The 17327-nt window shown below is 38.8% G+C and overlaps 1 protein-coding gene across 4 annotated transcripts in view; it reads left to right on the forward strand.

The window, feature by feature from the left end:
* The window catches only part of CPEB4 (cytoplasmic polyadenylation element binding protein 4), a 72136-nt gene extending 62971 nt beyond the window's left edge, over positions 1 to 9165 (forward strand). For all 4 annotated transcript variants that reach the window (XM_054556255.2, XM_054556257.2, XM_054556258.2 and 1 more), the window contains 3 exons: positions 652 to 766; positions 1919 to 2100; positions 4755 to 9165. In XM_054556255.2, the coding sequence (XP_054412230.1) occupies positions 652 to 766; positions 1919 to 2100; positions 4755 to 4982 (525 nt within the window). In that variant the 3' untranslated portion in view covers positions 4983 to 9165. The remainder of the gene's footprint in view (positions 1 to 651; positions 767 to 1918; positions 2101 to 4754) is intronic.
* Positions 9166 to 17327: the final 8162 nt, after the last annotated feature.

Raw genomic sequence — 17327 nt, forward strand, 5'->3', positions numbered from 1 at the left:
TGCATATTTGGGAATACACTGCTGTCAACCCATAGCCTTTGGTGTGGGCGTTTGTGACAGTTAGAAAATGTGAACAGTTTTAAATGAGGTACATGATTCTTGATTGACCGATCTAATGGATACACTGAAGTATTTGTCATAAAAAAAAAATCTATTGCAAATATCATCAGTATTTTTACTTTGAAACCCATTTTGAAATAATGCATCAGATTTGATAGTATCAGGAGTAGTTTGCATTTCCTAGACATACACTGATTGGACACACAATTCTTGTTTACTTAGTATTGTATATTGATTGGCATTGGATACCATGCAAAAAATTTAAATTATGTAGATATTGAGGCATTGGACAGAATAAAGGCCCAAATAAGCTGAAAAACAGTGAATTAACTTACAAATAATTATGGACATGTTAAGTAATTTGGCTTATAATAGAGAATCAAATTGAACACTCCACCTTGGTTTAGTTTACTTCTAAAAATGAAATGATGGGTTGGGATACACTGTTTTTAAATCTTCTAGTTTCCCAGCTTTATTGACTTGTAATGATAGGATTATTGCTTTTAAAAATACTTTGTAATAATTTTTAACTTTTTTGCCCATGAATTGTCTGTATTGAGAATGAGACATTTTGGTTTGTACATTCCCTAGGTCCAGATTCGGCCTTGGAATCTCAGTGACAGTGACTTTGTGATGGATGGTTCACAGCCACTTGACCCACGAAAAACTATATTTGTTGGTGGTGTTCCTCGACCATTACGAGCTGGTATGATTAAACAAACAACAAACTCTCTATCCTATAGCACAAGAAATATAAAGATCTTCAGGATAGATTTTTCCTAAGAATTGGAGTTAATATCCAAGAGCGAGAGTTCTAGAATCAAAATATCTGGGTTTGAATTCATGTGTTCTAATAGTTAAGTGACCTTGGACAAATTCCATGAGTTTTCTAATTCCCAGTTTCCCCAACTGTCAAGTAGGGATGAAACACTTTTCATCCCTAGGATGAAATAACACTAGGAAAAATATTTCCTAGTGTTATTTTGAGGGTTGAATTAGATGACCAGTGCAAAGTACTTAGTCTAGTGTGGCATAATGCTAATCATTACTCTCATCATTGTCTGAAAAGAAAAAAAGTCCTTCAAGAATAGATTCTGTATTGAGATTGTCAGTATTTGTTTCCCACATCCTCATTTGCTCAACAGCCACTGACTGAGCTCTGGGATATAATAGACGTCTCAGCAATGCATCAGATTTTTAGGGTAGTACATACAGAACAAATTAAATTCCTAACTTCAAGTAATTTGAGGTTTAATAATATAAATGAGATAAAAAGACATAATGTGAACAGGAATGTAGCTGCACAATTTTAACACTTCATAAAGAAGAAAATGCATCATTATTTCAAGGTTTTTTTTAAATGAAAAATTGGCGAACCGACTGTGGGGAAAGAGTTTTGATGGAAATAAGCGAGGAGGGCCCACAAAGAGTCTACCAGTTAGTTTTCTAGTGTTCAAGTAATTATTACATTAATCAATACATTATTAACTGGTAAATCTATGGCAGCAACATGGCACAGAGCAGGCAAACATGGGAGTACTATCACTTAATGACCTGTGACCTTGGACAGATGGATCACCCTTTCAGCACCTCAATTTCCTCGGGAAATTACTACCTACTTCATATAGTTGTGAAAAGAATAAACAGAACATACTAGAAAACACCTAGCAACCCCTTGCCCACAATTAAAAGATTAAGGCTTAACACAATGGATGACTGGTTGTAGTAATGTTTCATTTTAATAATTATTATAATGATGTGAGCTCAGAGTACAGATGAATTGCTTTTGATGAAACCGTTGGTGAGCCAGATGAATTTTCCTGATTTTAAATATCCTCTTTGTTCCTTTCTTAATTAGTGGAGCTTGCGATGATAATGGATCGGCTATATGGAGGTGTGTGCTACGCTGGGATTGATACTGACCCTGAGCTAAAATACCCAAAAGGAGCTGGGAGAGTTGCGTTCTCTAATCAACAGAGTTACATAGCTGCTATCAGTGCCCGCTTTGTTCAGCTGCAGCATGGAGAGATAGATAAACGGGTGAGCCTTACACTACATTTTGGAAAATTCTAGAAATGGTCCTCTAAATGTGTGATTACCAATATTAGAATGGGAGAATTTTATGACAATAAAGTGACAGCTGACAATTTTGCCTATAGAGTTAATTATGGTCTATAATACATGAAAGAATTTCCTATGAATTTCTTTTATCTTTCAGTTTTTTGAGTAGCCTAATCAGAACACTGCAATTTACTTGAGTTAATTTAATCTTCTCTAAACTGTAACTTCCATTCAATCTCAATCCATCCATCCATTCATTCACTTAGTTTGTAAGTCATTCAATAAATATTTACTGAATCCTTTGTACTGTGTTATATCAAGTATACAAACAGGAATGCTCATGAGGTTTCCTGCCCTTTTTTTTGTTTGTTTTTTAATCCTGGGACATAGCGAAGACCTCAGCAAGCCCTATTTCTCAATGAATTGCACTCACAGATTTCTTTTTTTTTTTTTTTCTTTTTCCACAGCCACCGCCTCTCACCGATTTATTCCTTAGCTTGGTGTTTCACGCATTCAACAAACGTTTTAGTGCTTAGGGCAAGAAGTTCCTGTCCTCATGAGTTTATTTCCTAGCAGACAGAACTGTATCACTTGACAGTACTACTCAGAGTGTGGCCTGTGGACTGACTGCCAGTCTGTAAACTTAGTTTGTAGTGAGATAGGAATTTAGACCAGAACGTGTAATCAACTACATTACTGGGCACAATGTTTGGTCCAGCTGGCGATTTTTTTTTTCATAGAAAGCCTTTATTGATGAGGGAAGGAATATATTGATTTATATTTTGGGGTCACCTTTTTATTTCATGGCACACTGGCACTTTCATGCATGCTGACTTTGATATCCATCACTCTGAGGCATTGTGCTAAAACAGATTGATTTTATCGTGGTGTTCTCAATTCAAGATGTAAAAATGATCAAGTCAGTAGCAGTTTCTGCTTTTTATGTTTCATGTCACGTACAGTCTACTTCATTGGCAGTAAAAAAAATTAAGATAGTGGTGGTCATCCTACAAACTGTGAATATATTAAAGAGAAAAGTACCTATTCTATTATAAGCATGGGGGAGGGACAAGATTAGTATGTTAACATGCCTACTTTGTTTGTTTGTTTGAGATGGAGTCTCACTCCGTCACCCAGGCTGGAGTGCAGTGGTACAGTCTCAGCTCATTCCAACCTCTGCCTCCCGGGTTCAAGAGATTCTCCTGCCTTAGCCTCCCGAGTAGGTGGGATTACAGGCATACGCCACCATGCCCAGCAAATGTTTGTATTTTTAGTAGAGACAAGGTTTCACCGTGTTGGTCAGACCGGTTTCAAACTCCTGACCTCAAGGGATCCACCTGCCTCGCCCTCCCAAAGTGCTGGGATTACAGGCATGAGCCACCCACGATGCCCGGCCTACTTGGTTTTTTATGCACACTAAAAAATACCTACATCTCACTGCCTCATTCCAACATAAGTTTCAGAGCTGTGGGATTGGTCATTAGAAATTCAGACTGAATTTGTGTTCCTCTGCAATGAAATCCTTTGCCCAGTGTTCTTGTCACTCTGTAGACATTATGGAGCAGCCTAGAGGCCAGAAGCACAGTGTTCTCCTTATGCCTGCTCTTCCTGGACTTCGTGACACTCTTCTCCTTTTGTACTTTTATTTTTTTAGGTAAAAAAAATTTTTTAGAGGGAGGGTCTCACTCTCTCACCCAGGCTGGAGCACAGAATCACAATCATGACTCACTGCATGTTCTTCTCCTTTTGTTCATGGCTAATCTTGGTCGGGATTCCTTGTCAGAGCTGGGTGGCACCAGTGGTGGTGACAGCCTGCTGTAAGGGAGTTTCAGCCATGAATCTCTCCAGACTAAAAATAACCAGCTCTTTTCTAGCTGATGAATTAATAACCAGGTGACTGTTAATGCTTGAAAGGTTCACATGACGGGTTGGTCGATAGAACGCTGGAACAGGCCCAGTTTTAGAAATTCACCTCTGACTTTTAGACTCAGGTGAACCATTCTTACTGAGAAAGAACAAAGCAGGGTTTTAGACTGTGAACCCTATGGCTGCATCTTTTTTTTTTTTTTTTTTTTTTTTTTTTAACAGAGTTCCAGGTTTGTGATTATAACCCAACATGTGTACACTATAAATAGAAACCACGAGCCAGGCTTTATGACAGCTCAGAATCTTGTGACGCAGTAGTCAGGCATCTTCCCACCGACTTGAATATTGAAGTGCAGTTGTGTGGAACTTGGATCCTCTTAGTTGATTTTGTTTAAATTATGATTCCACATATGACAAAAATCCAGATCCACTAATTAAAATGAGGGTTTGTGTCTATGAAAAATCTCCTGTGGGTTTAATCTCATAACATTCTAGTCTAAACAGTTGGCTTCACTTCATGATGTCTGCTGAAATCCTTTTTCCTTTGAAGGATGTTTATTTAATAAGAAAAAAATGTAAAATGATAGATAATAAAAGCCTTACTAGGTTCTTAAAAGATGAACTACCCATATTTCAGTAAATGAATAATTGGTCCTTCCTCTTTGGGCGCCTTGGAACGGATTCATTCAGAGCGGGTGGGAATGTGCGTGTATGGCGGGCGTTGCTGGCTGTCTCTGAGAAATGTCAACTCTTATTCTTGATTGCAGGTGGAAGTGAAGCCATATGTCCTGGATGATCAGCTGTGTGATGAATGTCAGGGGGCCCGTTGTGGGGGGAAATTTGCTCCATTTTTCTGTGCTAATGTTACCTGTCTGCAGTATTACTGTGAATATTGCTGGGCTGCTATCCATTCTCGCGCTGGCAGGGAATTCCACAAGCCCCTGGTGAAGGAAGGCGGTGACCGCCCTCGGCATATTTCATTCCGCTGGAACTAAAGGATAACTACAGTGCTCATTTTCAGGCCTCAGAATAAGTGCACTCTTCTGTTAATTCTGACCCCTTCCTCAACCTCTTCACGCTGGCATGTCCTTTTGTAGCAGTCTGTAACTTAACTATAGTATAATGAAAAGAATGACCTATAATATAGGTGTTTTGTAGATTCTTGTGTCACTGCAAACAATATGAACTCCTTTTCCGTATTGCCATCCGGTTGCATGGAAGTTTTATTCTCTTGTTTTGCTGGAAACCAAGAGGATCCAAACTTCCTGCAACATTTTCTTAGAGGAGAGAGAGAAATATTAAAAGAGAAATGAAACAATAGAGTATTTTGGGTTTTTAATTAAATTATTGTTAATAATATAACATATAAGAATACTTTTATTAAAATAACCATGCAACAATAACACTATCGGTCTATCTGACAGTTTTTCCCCCAGGGAAGTGCTTTTGCCTTTTCCTTTCTTTTTTTTTTTTTTTTTTCATCTTTTTTATCTCTCTCTTTTTTCCATCCCTTTTTAATTTTTTTAACAGCAACGGAGGAAGTTAACAATTTTTAATGGAAAGAGCATGTTAGAGCAAACAAATGCATAAGCAAGATTGAGCAGCATTATAATTAATTTTCAGGGTTTTGAGGCTGAACATAATTTCATTATCCCTCAAAAAGTTACCACCACATCAGAAAAAAATAAAAAAAAATAGTAAAGTAGGCAGAGCTAGGTTTATTTTCTCTTAAACAATTTTTAAAATTCAGAATGTAAAAATTGGGTAAATTTACTACTGAGGGGAGTGCATTTATTTATTTAACTTACTTATCTGGTCAAAGCCCCAGGAAACCTACCAAAGCTAGAATTAATGACAACTGGTGGGAAACCTAGCATTTCCTCTCCTGAAGAACAAATGTATAAACTTTATTTTTGATGTTTATATATAAACTCTATATCCTAATTTACTAATACTCATCAGGTGTCAGCCTTTGCTCTCCATTTTGACGTTAAAAAACAGCAACAGATCTAGAGATACCTCAAGGATATCATTTTTGATTTTGTGTTACAGTACACTTGTAGCCAAAACTGGAAGACAAAACCAATATATAATTTGGCTGCTGATTGGCTTAATTTTAGATTTAAAGTTACTTTGGGTATCCTGTAATTTAGTTGTAACATAGAAAATGAAAAAAAAAAGTTAAAAAAAGTTAAGTAGTTGCAAAGTGTTTTGCACTGTTGAACTAAGTAACTGTAAATCTGTGCAAAGGTACGTATGTTTATCTTACTCTTCCTATAAACTAAAATAACATTACAGTTTCAGAATTTAGCATGGGACATAGTCAGTGTTTGAAGTGCCAACTTCATCAAGTAATGCATGCTTTATTATAAATAAAATTCTAGCTTTGAAAGGCGTTATGTGTTGAACGGTATGCTTCAGGGGTAGATTTAAAATAGTCTCTTGAAGCCCTAGTCACGGAAGTAACTTTGTTTTAATTGACATTCTCTTATTAAATGCCCTATCCATCATTAAAAGGATTATTATCAGTGGGCAAAACATGAAATAATATGATCGAATGGCAATCTTGCTAGTTGCGCTACCTAACAGTACCATCTTGGATCCTTCAAAACCAAAGACTTGCCCCAGCACTGCTGTGGAACCACCTGGCTTATGACCCCTATGGATGATCTTTAGGAAAAGCAGCCCTTTACTTTTAATACAGGCTTTAATGAACTATACCTGTTAAGTTCCAAAGGTCAAAATGGAGGCATTTGCTGTCTAATATTCAAACATAGAAAGGGAGCTGCTTTTAAAGAATTCCCTGCAAATACTGAAAGCAGTCATGCGAATGGAGGGTGCTCTTGTGTAGCTGGTCAGGGACTTTTTTTTCTTTTCTCCTGAACTACATGATTCTAATTGGAATGTTCATTTGCCTCTTTTTACTCTTTTAAATGCTTGTAGGTGGCTTGGGGTGTGCTATCGTGCTGTTCCTACTCAGTAAACAGGTGTGATGAGTTAACAAGAAATAACACTGTTTGAGAACTAGCTTTGAATAATAATTTTTTCCCTTTGTACATGACCTGCTGAATTTCGGTACAGTGTTTTTGTAGCTAACTTATTTTGTCATGCACATAATGTATATTTGTTATGCACTACTTTTGTATATCTTGTTTTTCCAACAGTGAACATTTTTAGGCACACTTTTCACTGACGGGATATCTCTTTATGCAATACCTCAATTTTTCATATTGCAAAGAGTAGCTTTTTGTACTTTTATTACTGAGAGATCTTCATATACTTCATTTTTTAATATAAATAATTTTAATAAATTTTATTTTCTTATATTCTGCTTTTTATACATTTCAGTGCTCTGCATACATTTTAAATTATGAATGTCGTGCACTGGCAATGCTATTTTAGAGTCTGCAGAGAAGAGAAAGCATGTTGCTTAAACATCCTTCCCCAGCACCAGCTATTGGTGTACCTATAATTTAAGAAATAGTCTATGTAAAGTCACAAATTAATGAAAAAAATTCGCATGAAAATGACAGATAACACTGTAGTTCCTTAAAAAAAAAAAAAATTAAATGCATAAGCATAGGGTAGAAATTTAAAATAACAAAATTGTCTACAGCTTCTTACTAAGTTTTTAAAATTATTCATAAAATGCAGACATTTTTGGTGAATGTTTAGCCATTTTTAATATTAATAAATTGATGTTAAGTGTTTGATTCAGAGATGTCTGCTCTTTTAAATTATATATAAGGAAAAAAAATAGCCTGCCTTGGGACAGGTGTGTAATGTTAGCATGCATGACTAATGTAAGAAATTGTTATTCTACTAATATTTACTTGTGATTGTGTGACAAGTGTGTTTACAGATTATTTGGTTACACTTCAATTTACAGGGCATAAACAATGATTATCTATTACTCTGAACTTTATTGATGACATGTTCTTCAGATTACATGGGATTGTAGTTGGGAGTTACCATGTAACTCAAACATAATTAACATGTAATTAGTTTACAGATTTTAGGGCATCACTTCAATTCACCAAGCATGTAGTTCTAGCGCACTAGCATGGCACCAGCCATGTACTTACAATGTAGTTACAGAGTAATTACATGGTTATTTTTGCAATGTAAAATAAAGTGTTTCTGATTATTTTCTATGTAAAGGAACTCTCTCCTTTCCCCTTCTGGTCCCTGCGCTTTGGTATAATATATATACTTCTCCATACACAGACCTCTGCAGAATGCAAAATAAAACTTGCAGTGAATGAATTTAGCATTTTATGAGAGTGCTGTTGGAAAGACTTGATAATTCACCCCTTTTGTTTTGAAGAGTTGAATCTTCTGTTAAAAGGTGATTTAAAACTTGAATGTGATGAATTGTGGCAAGTTAACTTCAAGTTATGTGCAATACTTATTTCAAACTTTTGAAAGATCTTTGCAGTGTAATTCTTTGTTTTTAATTGCAGACATTTAAAAATGTCATTTTCTACTGTTAAGAGTAATCCTCTTTCTTGCTGGTGTTTCTAAAGAAAAGAATCAGAAATCAATCTTTCTACTAATGTAAATTTGAGATTATTTTTAAAAATGGAATAAAAGAGGTTTTGGTCATTTGCTTTATTTTATTATTTTAAAGCTACTGTGATTGATAGCATTGTAAGAATCGGGACAATATTGTATTCAACTGTTTTATTTTTTATATTTTTAAAATTTAAAGTATAATTAGTTTTTATAATTTTCATCAGATTTTTGTTATATTTTTTGGAAGTGAAACTTTTAGCAAGTGGGTGTCTAGTTTTTACTAATCCCTAATTTTTTTTCCAGTGTATTGCTCATATTATCAGAAGGAAAAGTTATTTAAGTATGTCAGTTAATTGTACTACTTGGCTGAATTTCCATATAGTTTTTACTGTGTATGGGGAGGTTGTAGTATTTATTATAGCATTTTAAATAAGGGTAATTCATTTTTTATTAAAGTCATTTTCACGTTAAGTTCCTATTTTTGTATGTTCTACTCTTAAGTTATATAACACAGTTCCTTTTTTAAAAGAGTTCATTTGTTGAAGTGCTAGTGGAAAATTAATGTTATTAAATAGTTTGCAAATGACTATTTATACCAGTATGCATATAATTTTTAAATATTTGTAATGTGAGATGTTGAATGAATAAAACTTTTAACTCAGATTTCTTTTAATATACTTATTTCTTTTTAACACAAGTAGATGATGCTTTCTTGATTGGGAATGTAACATTTTAAAATATTAGGACTATACTGTTCAGCTAATGCAGCACAAACCAATATGAAAAAATCTTCAGTCATATAAGTACTGTGGCCAGTGTGCATTCTTATGTAAGCCTATAAGCGTTGGTGGGTGGTTGTGTCTTTGGCCTGTACTGTTAGTTCACCTGCTGCCTGCCCTGCAGAGTTCTTTTTATTTGTAGCCTTCAATATGTATACGGGGAGTAAGCCCGTATCTTAAGCATTCAGTTATCAGTTGAAGGCCAAATGCCCAATAAAAGTGAAAAACCCAATGTTTAGTTAATAATGAAAGTCCGCATCTGGGAGGTTCAGTTTTGAGTCTTTGTCAATGAATAGTCTTGATTTGTGGCCAGAGTACCAAAGGGCTTGAAAACAAGTCTCTTTTGACTTCCAATTCCCAGTTCCTCCATAGACCTTAATGTCATAGGATACGGTGTGTGGGATTATAATCTCTATGGCATGTCAATTGAAAATATTATCTTTGATTTGATCCATTAATTATGTGGACTACCAAGTACTGTAATGTGTTAGTATTTATATTTTAAACTGCATTCTCAAACTTTTAACATAAGGATTTATTATAACAAAATATAACACTGAGAATATCCTGTTTTGTCAGATTTAATATCTGTTCTTTCTTGAGTATCGTATTCTCAAGACTAGAAGAGGTTCTTGTCCTGAGAGAAATGGACTATGAGATGTTTTGCTTCTAAGTTGTCTTTCCCAACATGCAGCTCTTCTAACTATAGAGATTACTGAGGGTAAGGGCAGGCTGGACAGCTTACCCTTTCTCTTATCTGGCAATTCCTAAACCTTATGTTGAGCGTTCAGTGAAGGGCCTTGAGGAAACCCCAGGGATGGGACACTGGAGATGTGGGTGGCATTTGGTTATCAAGTCTATAATATTCCTAGGCATTCTGGGATGGTTTCACTATTTTAAGAAAAAAAAAAAAAAAAGCCCAAGCATATTTAGTTTATTTTAGGAAATGTTTATTTCAGGCAAGTGAGATATCAATGATACGTGATATAACAACTCTATCTTGAAATTATATAGTTGCATTGCTTTGGGTGTTTTAAATCACAGAATGGTGCGTCTGGAAAGGGTGTAAGAGGCTTCCTGGGCTATATTTCTTCATTCACTGATTGCCTAAACCTACCCAATGAAGAAAATTCTTTTTATTTTTATCTTTTGTTTTTACTGTCTAACCAGATGAATAAACAGTGGAAATTCTCTACCACATTCTTAACAATCAAGTTATTTCATAACCCCTTTTGGTAATGGGTTTGTGTCCACAGCTAGATCAGAAAGTAAGTACTTTTTCTAGGGATTTTTTTTTTTTTTAAAGTTTGGGAAATAGTTTGATCAAAAGTCTTGGGGAAAGTAATCTCTGATTTTAAAAATTGAAGAATACTGAAGGTGTCAATGAAGTGAGTTAGAAATTTTTAAGGAGTAATTATTTTCTGAAATGTGTAATAACTGAATAATAAATAAGACAAAACTCTAATATTTCAGACTGTGATCTTCACAAGAAAAAGACAAAAAAAATAAAGTTTTACCATTAAATACACTTAGAAAATGGGTCACCTTGTTTCTTACAAGTCAAAATAATGCACATTTGCACATTAGCTTATTAAGACTTCGAGAAGTTCTACAATGAAGAAATTTTTTTTTTTTTCTTTTTGAGATGGAGTTTTGTTCTTGTTGCCCAGGCTAGAGTGAGTGCAATGGTGCGATCTCAGCTCACCGCAACCTTTGCCTCCCGGGTTCAAGCCATTCTCCTGCCTCAGCCTCCAAAGTAGCTGGGATTACAGGCATGCGCCACCATGCCCAACTAATTTTGTATTTTTAGTAGAGATAGGGTTTCTCCATGTTGGTCAGGCTGGTCTCGAACCCCCGACCTCAGGTGATCTGCCTGCCTTGGCCTCCCAAAGTGCTGGGATTACAGGCGTGAGCCACCATGCCCAGCCAGAAACCTGTTTACTTTGTTGAAAGTGTCCCCCTCACTCCAATGTCTCTGACTACAGATTCTGTTTACAGGTAACACATGGAACATACTTTGGGATATACCACTGTAACATTTTAGTATGTTTCAAGAAGCTTTGAAACCCCACTTTGTTTTTTGGCATCCATACATGTGTTCTGGAAGGGTGCTTGGCCCTGCCACTTGTGAGCCATTTTCAGAGCTGTTTTCATTGCCCACACCTACTTTACTGGAGTTCTAGGTACTTACCTAGCTTCTAACCCCTGTCCTAGTTCCAGTGCATCCTCCTAATTCGTCTTCCCTCTACTCTCATCCCAGAAGAAAGAAAAAGAGAAATTACTTTGCACAATAAAGCTATTTTGATTATGCTTTTCACTGGCTCAGACCAGCCCTTGTTTCTCATGAGTGCCTCAAATGTCACTTCAGACAAGCAGCTAGTGCTTTGAATCTGCCATTCTATGATATGCTGTCTCCCTTTCTCATCATTCCTATATCCTCCTTCAAAATTTTCTTTTGCAAACTTCCCTCAGCACCCCTCACCCACTGATTCTCTTGACAACAGGGGCCACTGGCTTTGAATAAATTCTAAGAATTTAGAAAATGAACGTTTGCGCCCCACTAGGAACTCTTACCTAGCAATACCCATTCAGTCGTCCTCGTTAGAGAACATTTTATTTTGCCGTGCCTTAAGTCTTCTCAGGATATTTTGAGTTATCATCTTTCTCTAGTCAAGTTGGGTGTCATTGTTGGCTGTCTGGAAAAAGTGTCTTATTGTGATTCAGCGTGGTGACCAGAGTTGGAAAAGTACACATTGTCTCAGGGAAGTTAAAAATGAACAGCAGCATCCCAAATCAGAATGTGAGCAAATCTCCAGCCTTTAGTATTGCGTGTAATTTGATTCAGTGTCAGGGAAAAACTGCCTGTGGGTAGCTGGGCTGGAGGTGGTGAATCAGTGCATGCAAATGCCAGCAGCTAAGCTTGAGCTTTCTTTATCCTTTTCATTGGAGTTCTATTTCAGGAAGCCCGGCTTTGATACCATAAAAATGTCAATGTGATCAAGTAAATGTCACCATTTTAAAGAGATTATTTTCAACTCTTCTCCCACCTCCCTGTGAGACCTAGGAGTGACTCCCCAGAACCCACCAAAGGCGGTAGGGCATTTTAAACTCGTGAAATAAGTTACCCAGGAAGAGAACCGGGAGGGGTGGTGGTAAAATAATTATGTGAAGCTGCAAAGAATGTTTTAGCTAGGATCCAAGAAAGACCTGGCGCTTCCTTACTTGGAGGAATGAAGGTGATACAGGAGCTAAAAGGAAATTATTTAGTCGGTTAGCGAGGGTAAGAGAGTCCTCAGGCTTCCCTTTTAACAAAAAGCAGTCCCAAAATAATTTCTTTTCTAACAAAGAGCAGCCTGTAAAATCGAGCTGCAGACATAAATAAGCAAGCTGGAAGCCTGCATAGGTAAATGCCGGCAGCTGTGCCAACAGGAAAAGGCTAGCTGGGGGCCAGGCATGCTCAACATGGAGGCTCCCTCTTCCTTTTCTTTGTCGCTATGTGTGCAGTAGAAAGGCAGGCAACATGGCGTTGGCCAGGTAGAGACCCCATCTGCATAATAAAAGATTAGGGTGGGATGGGCGGCTTCTTTGTGCGTGATGTAAGTGTCACACCTGGTCCGACCAATCTCTCTGGTCCTACATGAATCAGACACGCCTCCTCAAGCTCATCTATAAAACCCCATGCCTTTCATTATGGAGCCGGAAGTCCCACTCGGGAGCCCCTCTCTCTCGTAAGAGAGAGAGCTTTTCTCTTTCTTTTGCCTATTGAACCTCCACTGTTAAACTCACTTCTTGTATGTCCGCGTTGTTGATTTCCCTGGCATGAGACGACGAACCTCGGGTACTTACCCCAGACCACGACGCCGCTTCAAAGGCACAATTCCCCTTTCATGTTTGAGGGAAAAGTGCTGTGGGCCCTTGCGTGTTTGGTGACAGAAGGTTTGATTCCAACAGCATGCTGGGTGGGGTAGGGTGGGGTGAGGGCGGGGTGGGGAGGGGTGAGGGCGGGGTGGGGTGGGGTGAGGGTGAGGGTGAGGTGGGGTGAGGGTGGGGTGAGGTGGGGTGAGGGTGGGGTGAAGGTGGTGTGAGGGTGGGGTGAGGGGGGTGGGGTGGGAATGTGTGGAATAGTCACATCCATCAGATGACTCTCAGCACTCCTGACTTCAATGACGGAATGATTTGGTTCAGAAGAAACTAGTAAATGCTGATCACCTATTATATACCAGGCCCTTACATACATTAGCAAGGATAACACTTCCATGAGGTATTGAACAGATCATAGAACTGTCTCATGGAGAAGGTGGGTGATTTGGCCAAGGCTGGGATGTGCCTAGGTCCCAATTCTCATCTACTAATCTCAAATCTTCTCCTTTAAACCTTCTTGCCGCTGGATTAGCAATGAACAGGGTCAGGGCTTTTTATTTAAGTTGGGTTTTGTTTTTAAAACAAAAGTTTCATTCCTAAACCTAATCTGGGTGTAAGTGTCATATTTGAAACTATAGAGATAGGATGATAAAACAAAAGTTGTAAGATGGCTGGGCACCGTGGCTCACGCCTGTTATCCCAGCACTCCGGGAGACCTAGGCTGAGGATCAATTGAACCCAGGAGTTCAAGACCAGCCTGGGCAACATAGCAAAACCCCGTCTCTACAAAAAACAAAAAAACAAAAAAAAAACCACTTAGCTGGGCATGGTGGTGTGTGCCTGTAATTCCAGCTGCTGCAGGGGAAGGGGGCTGCTGAGATGGAGGATCGCTTGAGCCCGGCAGGTGGAGGCTGCAGTGAGCCACGATCACACCATGGCACTCCAGCCTGAGCAACAGAGTGAGACCGTCTTGGGGGATAAAACAAAAACAAAAACATCACAAAATACAACCAAAAAAACTCAAAAGTTGTACAATGGCTGGGAACAATGGCTCATGCCTGTAATCCCAGCACTTTGGAAGGTGGGAGGATCACTTGAGGCCAGGAGTTCAAGACGAGTTTGAGCAGCATGGCAAGACCCTGTCTCTAATTTTAAAAATAAAAAATAAAAATAAACTTTGTAAAAGCAAACGTGAGTTTTGATTGTGAGTCCTAAAATGTGGCCACTTCCTCTCTTAAAAGCTGACTCTCAGCTAAGAGAGGTGCTCGAGGTCATGTCATTAGTTACTAGGGAGGCAGATAAGGAGGCCAGAGGGAAGTCCTTGAGCTCTGTCAAGCTCAGGTGGCTCAGGCCTACCTCTGCAGTTCTTGTCTGCCTTACTGGCCTCCATTAAGCCCATGAGTATGGCTCAGAGGCCAGAACTGGGTATACATTTTAGGAGCAGGGGCAAGGTAGTTGAAATGACATTTCTATTCACTTTGAGGAAGTACAGTACAGACTTCTTAGTACATATTCTTTCTCTTTGATCCAACCACCAAGAGAGATGCATCAGTTTGGGGTAGGAAAAAAAGAAAAAGGAGGGCCCTTTTCTCTAGTATTGTAAACCCAAGAATTCCAGAAACACAATTTTAGGAGTGAGAATAATAATAATAAGGCCGGGGGTGGTGGCTCATGCCTGTAATCTCAGCACTTTGAGAGGCCAAGGTGGGCAGATCACTAGGTCAGGAGTTCGAGACCAGCCCAATCAACATGGTGAAACCCCGTGTCTACTAAAAATGCAAAAATTAGCCGGGTGTGGTGGTGCACGCCTGTAATCCCAGCTACTCAGGAGGCTGAGGCAGGAGAATCTCTTGAACCCAGGAGGTGGAGGTTACAGTGAGCCGAGATCGTACCATTGCACTCCAGCCTGGGTGACAGAGCAAGACTCCATCTCAAAATAATAATAATAATAATAACTACAACATTGGTGGAGTGCTTTCCAAGTGCTAGGCGTTTGATATAGGATCTCCTTTCTACCTCCCCACAATCCTATGTCATGGATCCTGTCATTATACAGTATCTCATTTTAAGTTGACCAGGGTTCAAAAACGTTAACTAATCTGCAAAGCCAGGATTCAAATCCAGGCACACAGGTCCTGCCTGTTTCACCTCACCCCTTAGAAATGTCCAACCTAAGGAGAAATTTGATTAAAATTTCATTTATTTCCCTGCATTGGTTAAAAACTCACCAATGAATAGTGTGACAGCTAATCTGTGTTGTAGCTATGCCATCCCCAAATTATCAAGGGACTAAGATGTGGCCCAACTAACCAAAATCACATGGGTTCCAAGGAAGGCTATCCAGCTTGCTAAATAATGAACAGATAGATAGGTAAGTGGATGGAGGGATATATATATATATATATATATATATATATATTTTTTTTTTTTTTTTTTTTTTTGAGGCAGGGTTTCACTTTGTCGCCCAGACTGGAGTGCAGTGGTACCATCATGGCTCACTGCAGCTTTGACCTCCTGGGCTTAAGTGATCCTCCCACCTTAGCTTTCTGAGTAGCTGGGACCACAGATGAGCATCACCACACTCAGCTAATTTTTTATTTCTTGTAGAGACAGGGTCTCTATATGTGTATCTATATATCTATGTGTATATATAGAGATATGTATATCTCTATATATCTCAGATACATGTTTTTTAGATGCAAAGAAAAATCCCACCAACAAGAAAGGGTTTTACTTTTTTCTATAGAACTATAATTGCCCAACATGCTCTATATAGAAAATCAAGCCTCCTCTCATGCATCTGATCCTTTGATATCTGCACGGTCTATGTAATCTCACAAAAATAGTACTGAAGTCCAAAGGAATGGGGGAGAGACTTACGGATGTGTCCTCGTGAATTTTAAAACAGCACTTGAATGTTTTGCTTTTGGATTCGGATGTCAGAAGCATCAAAATAGATTTCTACAGATAATTTATATTCCTGATTTTTTATATATATGTGTGTGTATATATGTAAAGAGAGGCAGTGTCTGCCATTTTTAGAGCACTGGAGCTTTGAATTACACATGGCTTTGATCCTTGCCGCAGCCTAAACAGCTGTTCTTGAGCAGATGTGATGCTGTAGAGCCTGGAAGAATCAACTTAGAATCTCTGAACCTAGATTTGCAGCAAAACGCCCTTCTGAGGGAGACGTTAAGACCATGGTCAAATACAGTCATCAGCAACTTCCTTTATCTTTGCCCCTTCCCAAAGTTCAACTCCTACAAAGACCAAACATGAAATTCTAAAGCTGGAGAGGATGCAACCTGGGAAATCAGATTTAGTCTCGTAAGTGTTGTCCTTAAGTCAGGATCAGCAGCCCTCCATAAGGGGTGTCGGAGGGTGAGGAGGAGGAGTTTAAGGGGGAGAGTAGGGACAATGAGGAGGTCAAGAAGAGAGAGAAGAATTTAACTATTGCATGCAATTTTGTGTCCAGAAGGCAACAGCACCCTCTACACACACAGCCCATAACTAGGGATCTAAGGCCTTCCACACTCCTGATCACACCCTCATCATTCTCCCCAGGGTGGGGGGCAATTTTGCATTGACATAGTTATCACCCATAATGGGGAAAAACTGGAATTTTTTCTTGGCTTTCCTTATACACATTTTGTAATACTCTTTCCTTTGAATTCCACACGGAAAGTGGAGCTCCATAGTGGTTGGAAGTCGGGGTCTATCATCTGATTCTGGTAGCATGTAGCACTGTGTTTAGCACAGAGGAAGCACTCAGTAAGTGTTAACTCATTATTATCATCATCATTGTTGTTTGCTACTATTATCTATCCACTTACAAAGTGCCAGTCCCAGTGCTGAGTTGAGGGCAGAAGTGGGTGGCAGGGACACTGCCCAGTGCAGGGGCTAGGAACCCCGGGATGCCCCTCTCCCATGTTCCTTTCCTCCTGTAGATTCTCTGGCTCCCACCCCATCCAGCCTACAACAGTTGCCATGGTGACCGAGAAGGCTCTGCGGCTCCAGGCCCTGCTGCTACCGCAATGCCCAGCTCTCGCTGTCTCCCTCTTTCCACCTTAGGAACTGGAGGATTCCTCCCATGTCTGGGAGTCATGAGCGGCAGCAGAGGGGGTTGAATGTGTGCTACCAAACTGGACATAAACTCCAGAGGGGCTGTGTCCTGGGACTGGTTTT

This window comes from Pongo abelii, chromosome 4 (assembly GCF_028885655.2).
Source record: "Pongo abelii isolate AG06213 chromosome 4, NHGRI_mPonAbe1-v2.0_pri, whole genome shotgun sequence".
Classification (NCBI taxonomy): domain Eukaryota; kingdom Metazoa; phylum Chordata; class Mammalia; order Primates; family Hominidae; genus Pongo; species Pongo abelii.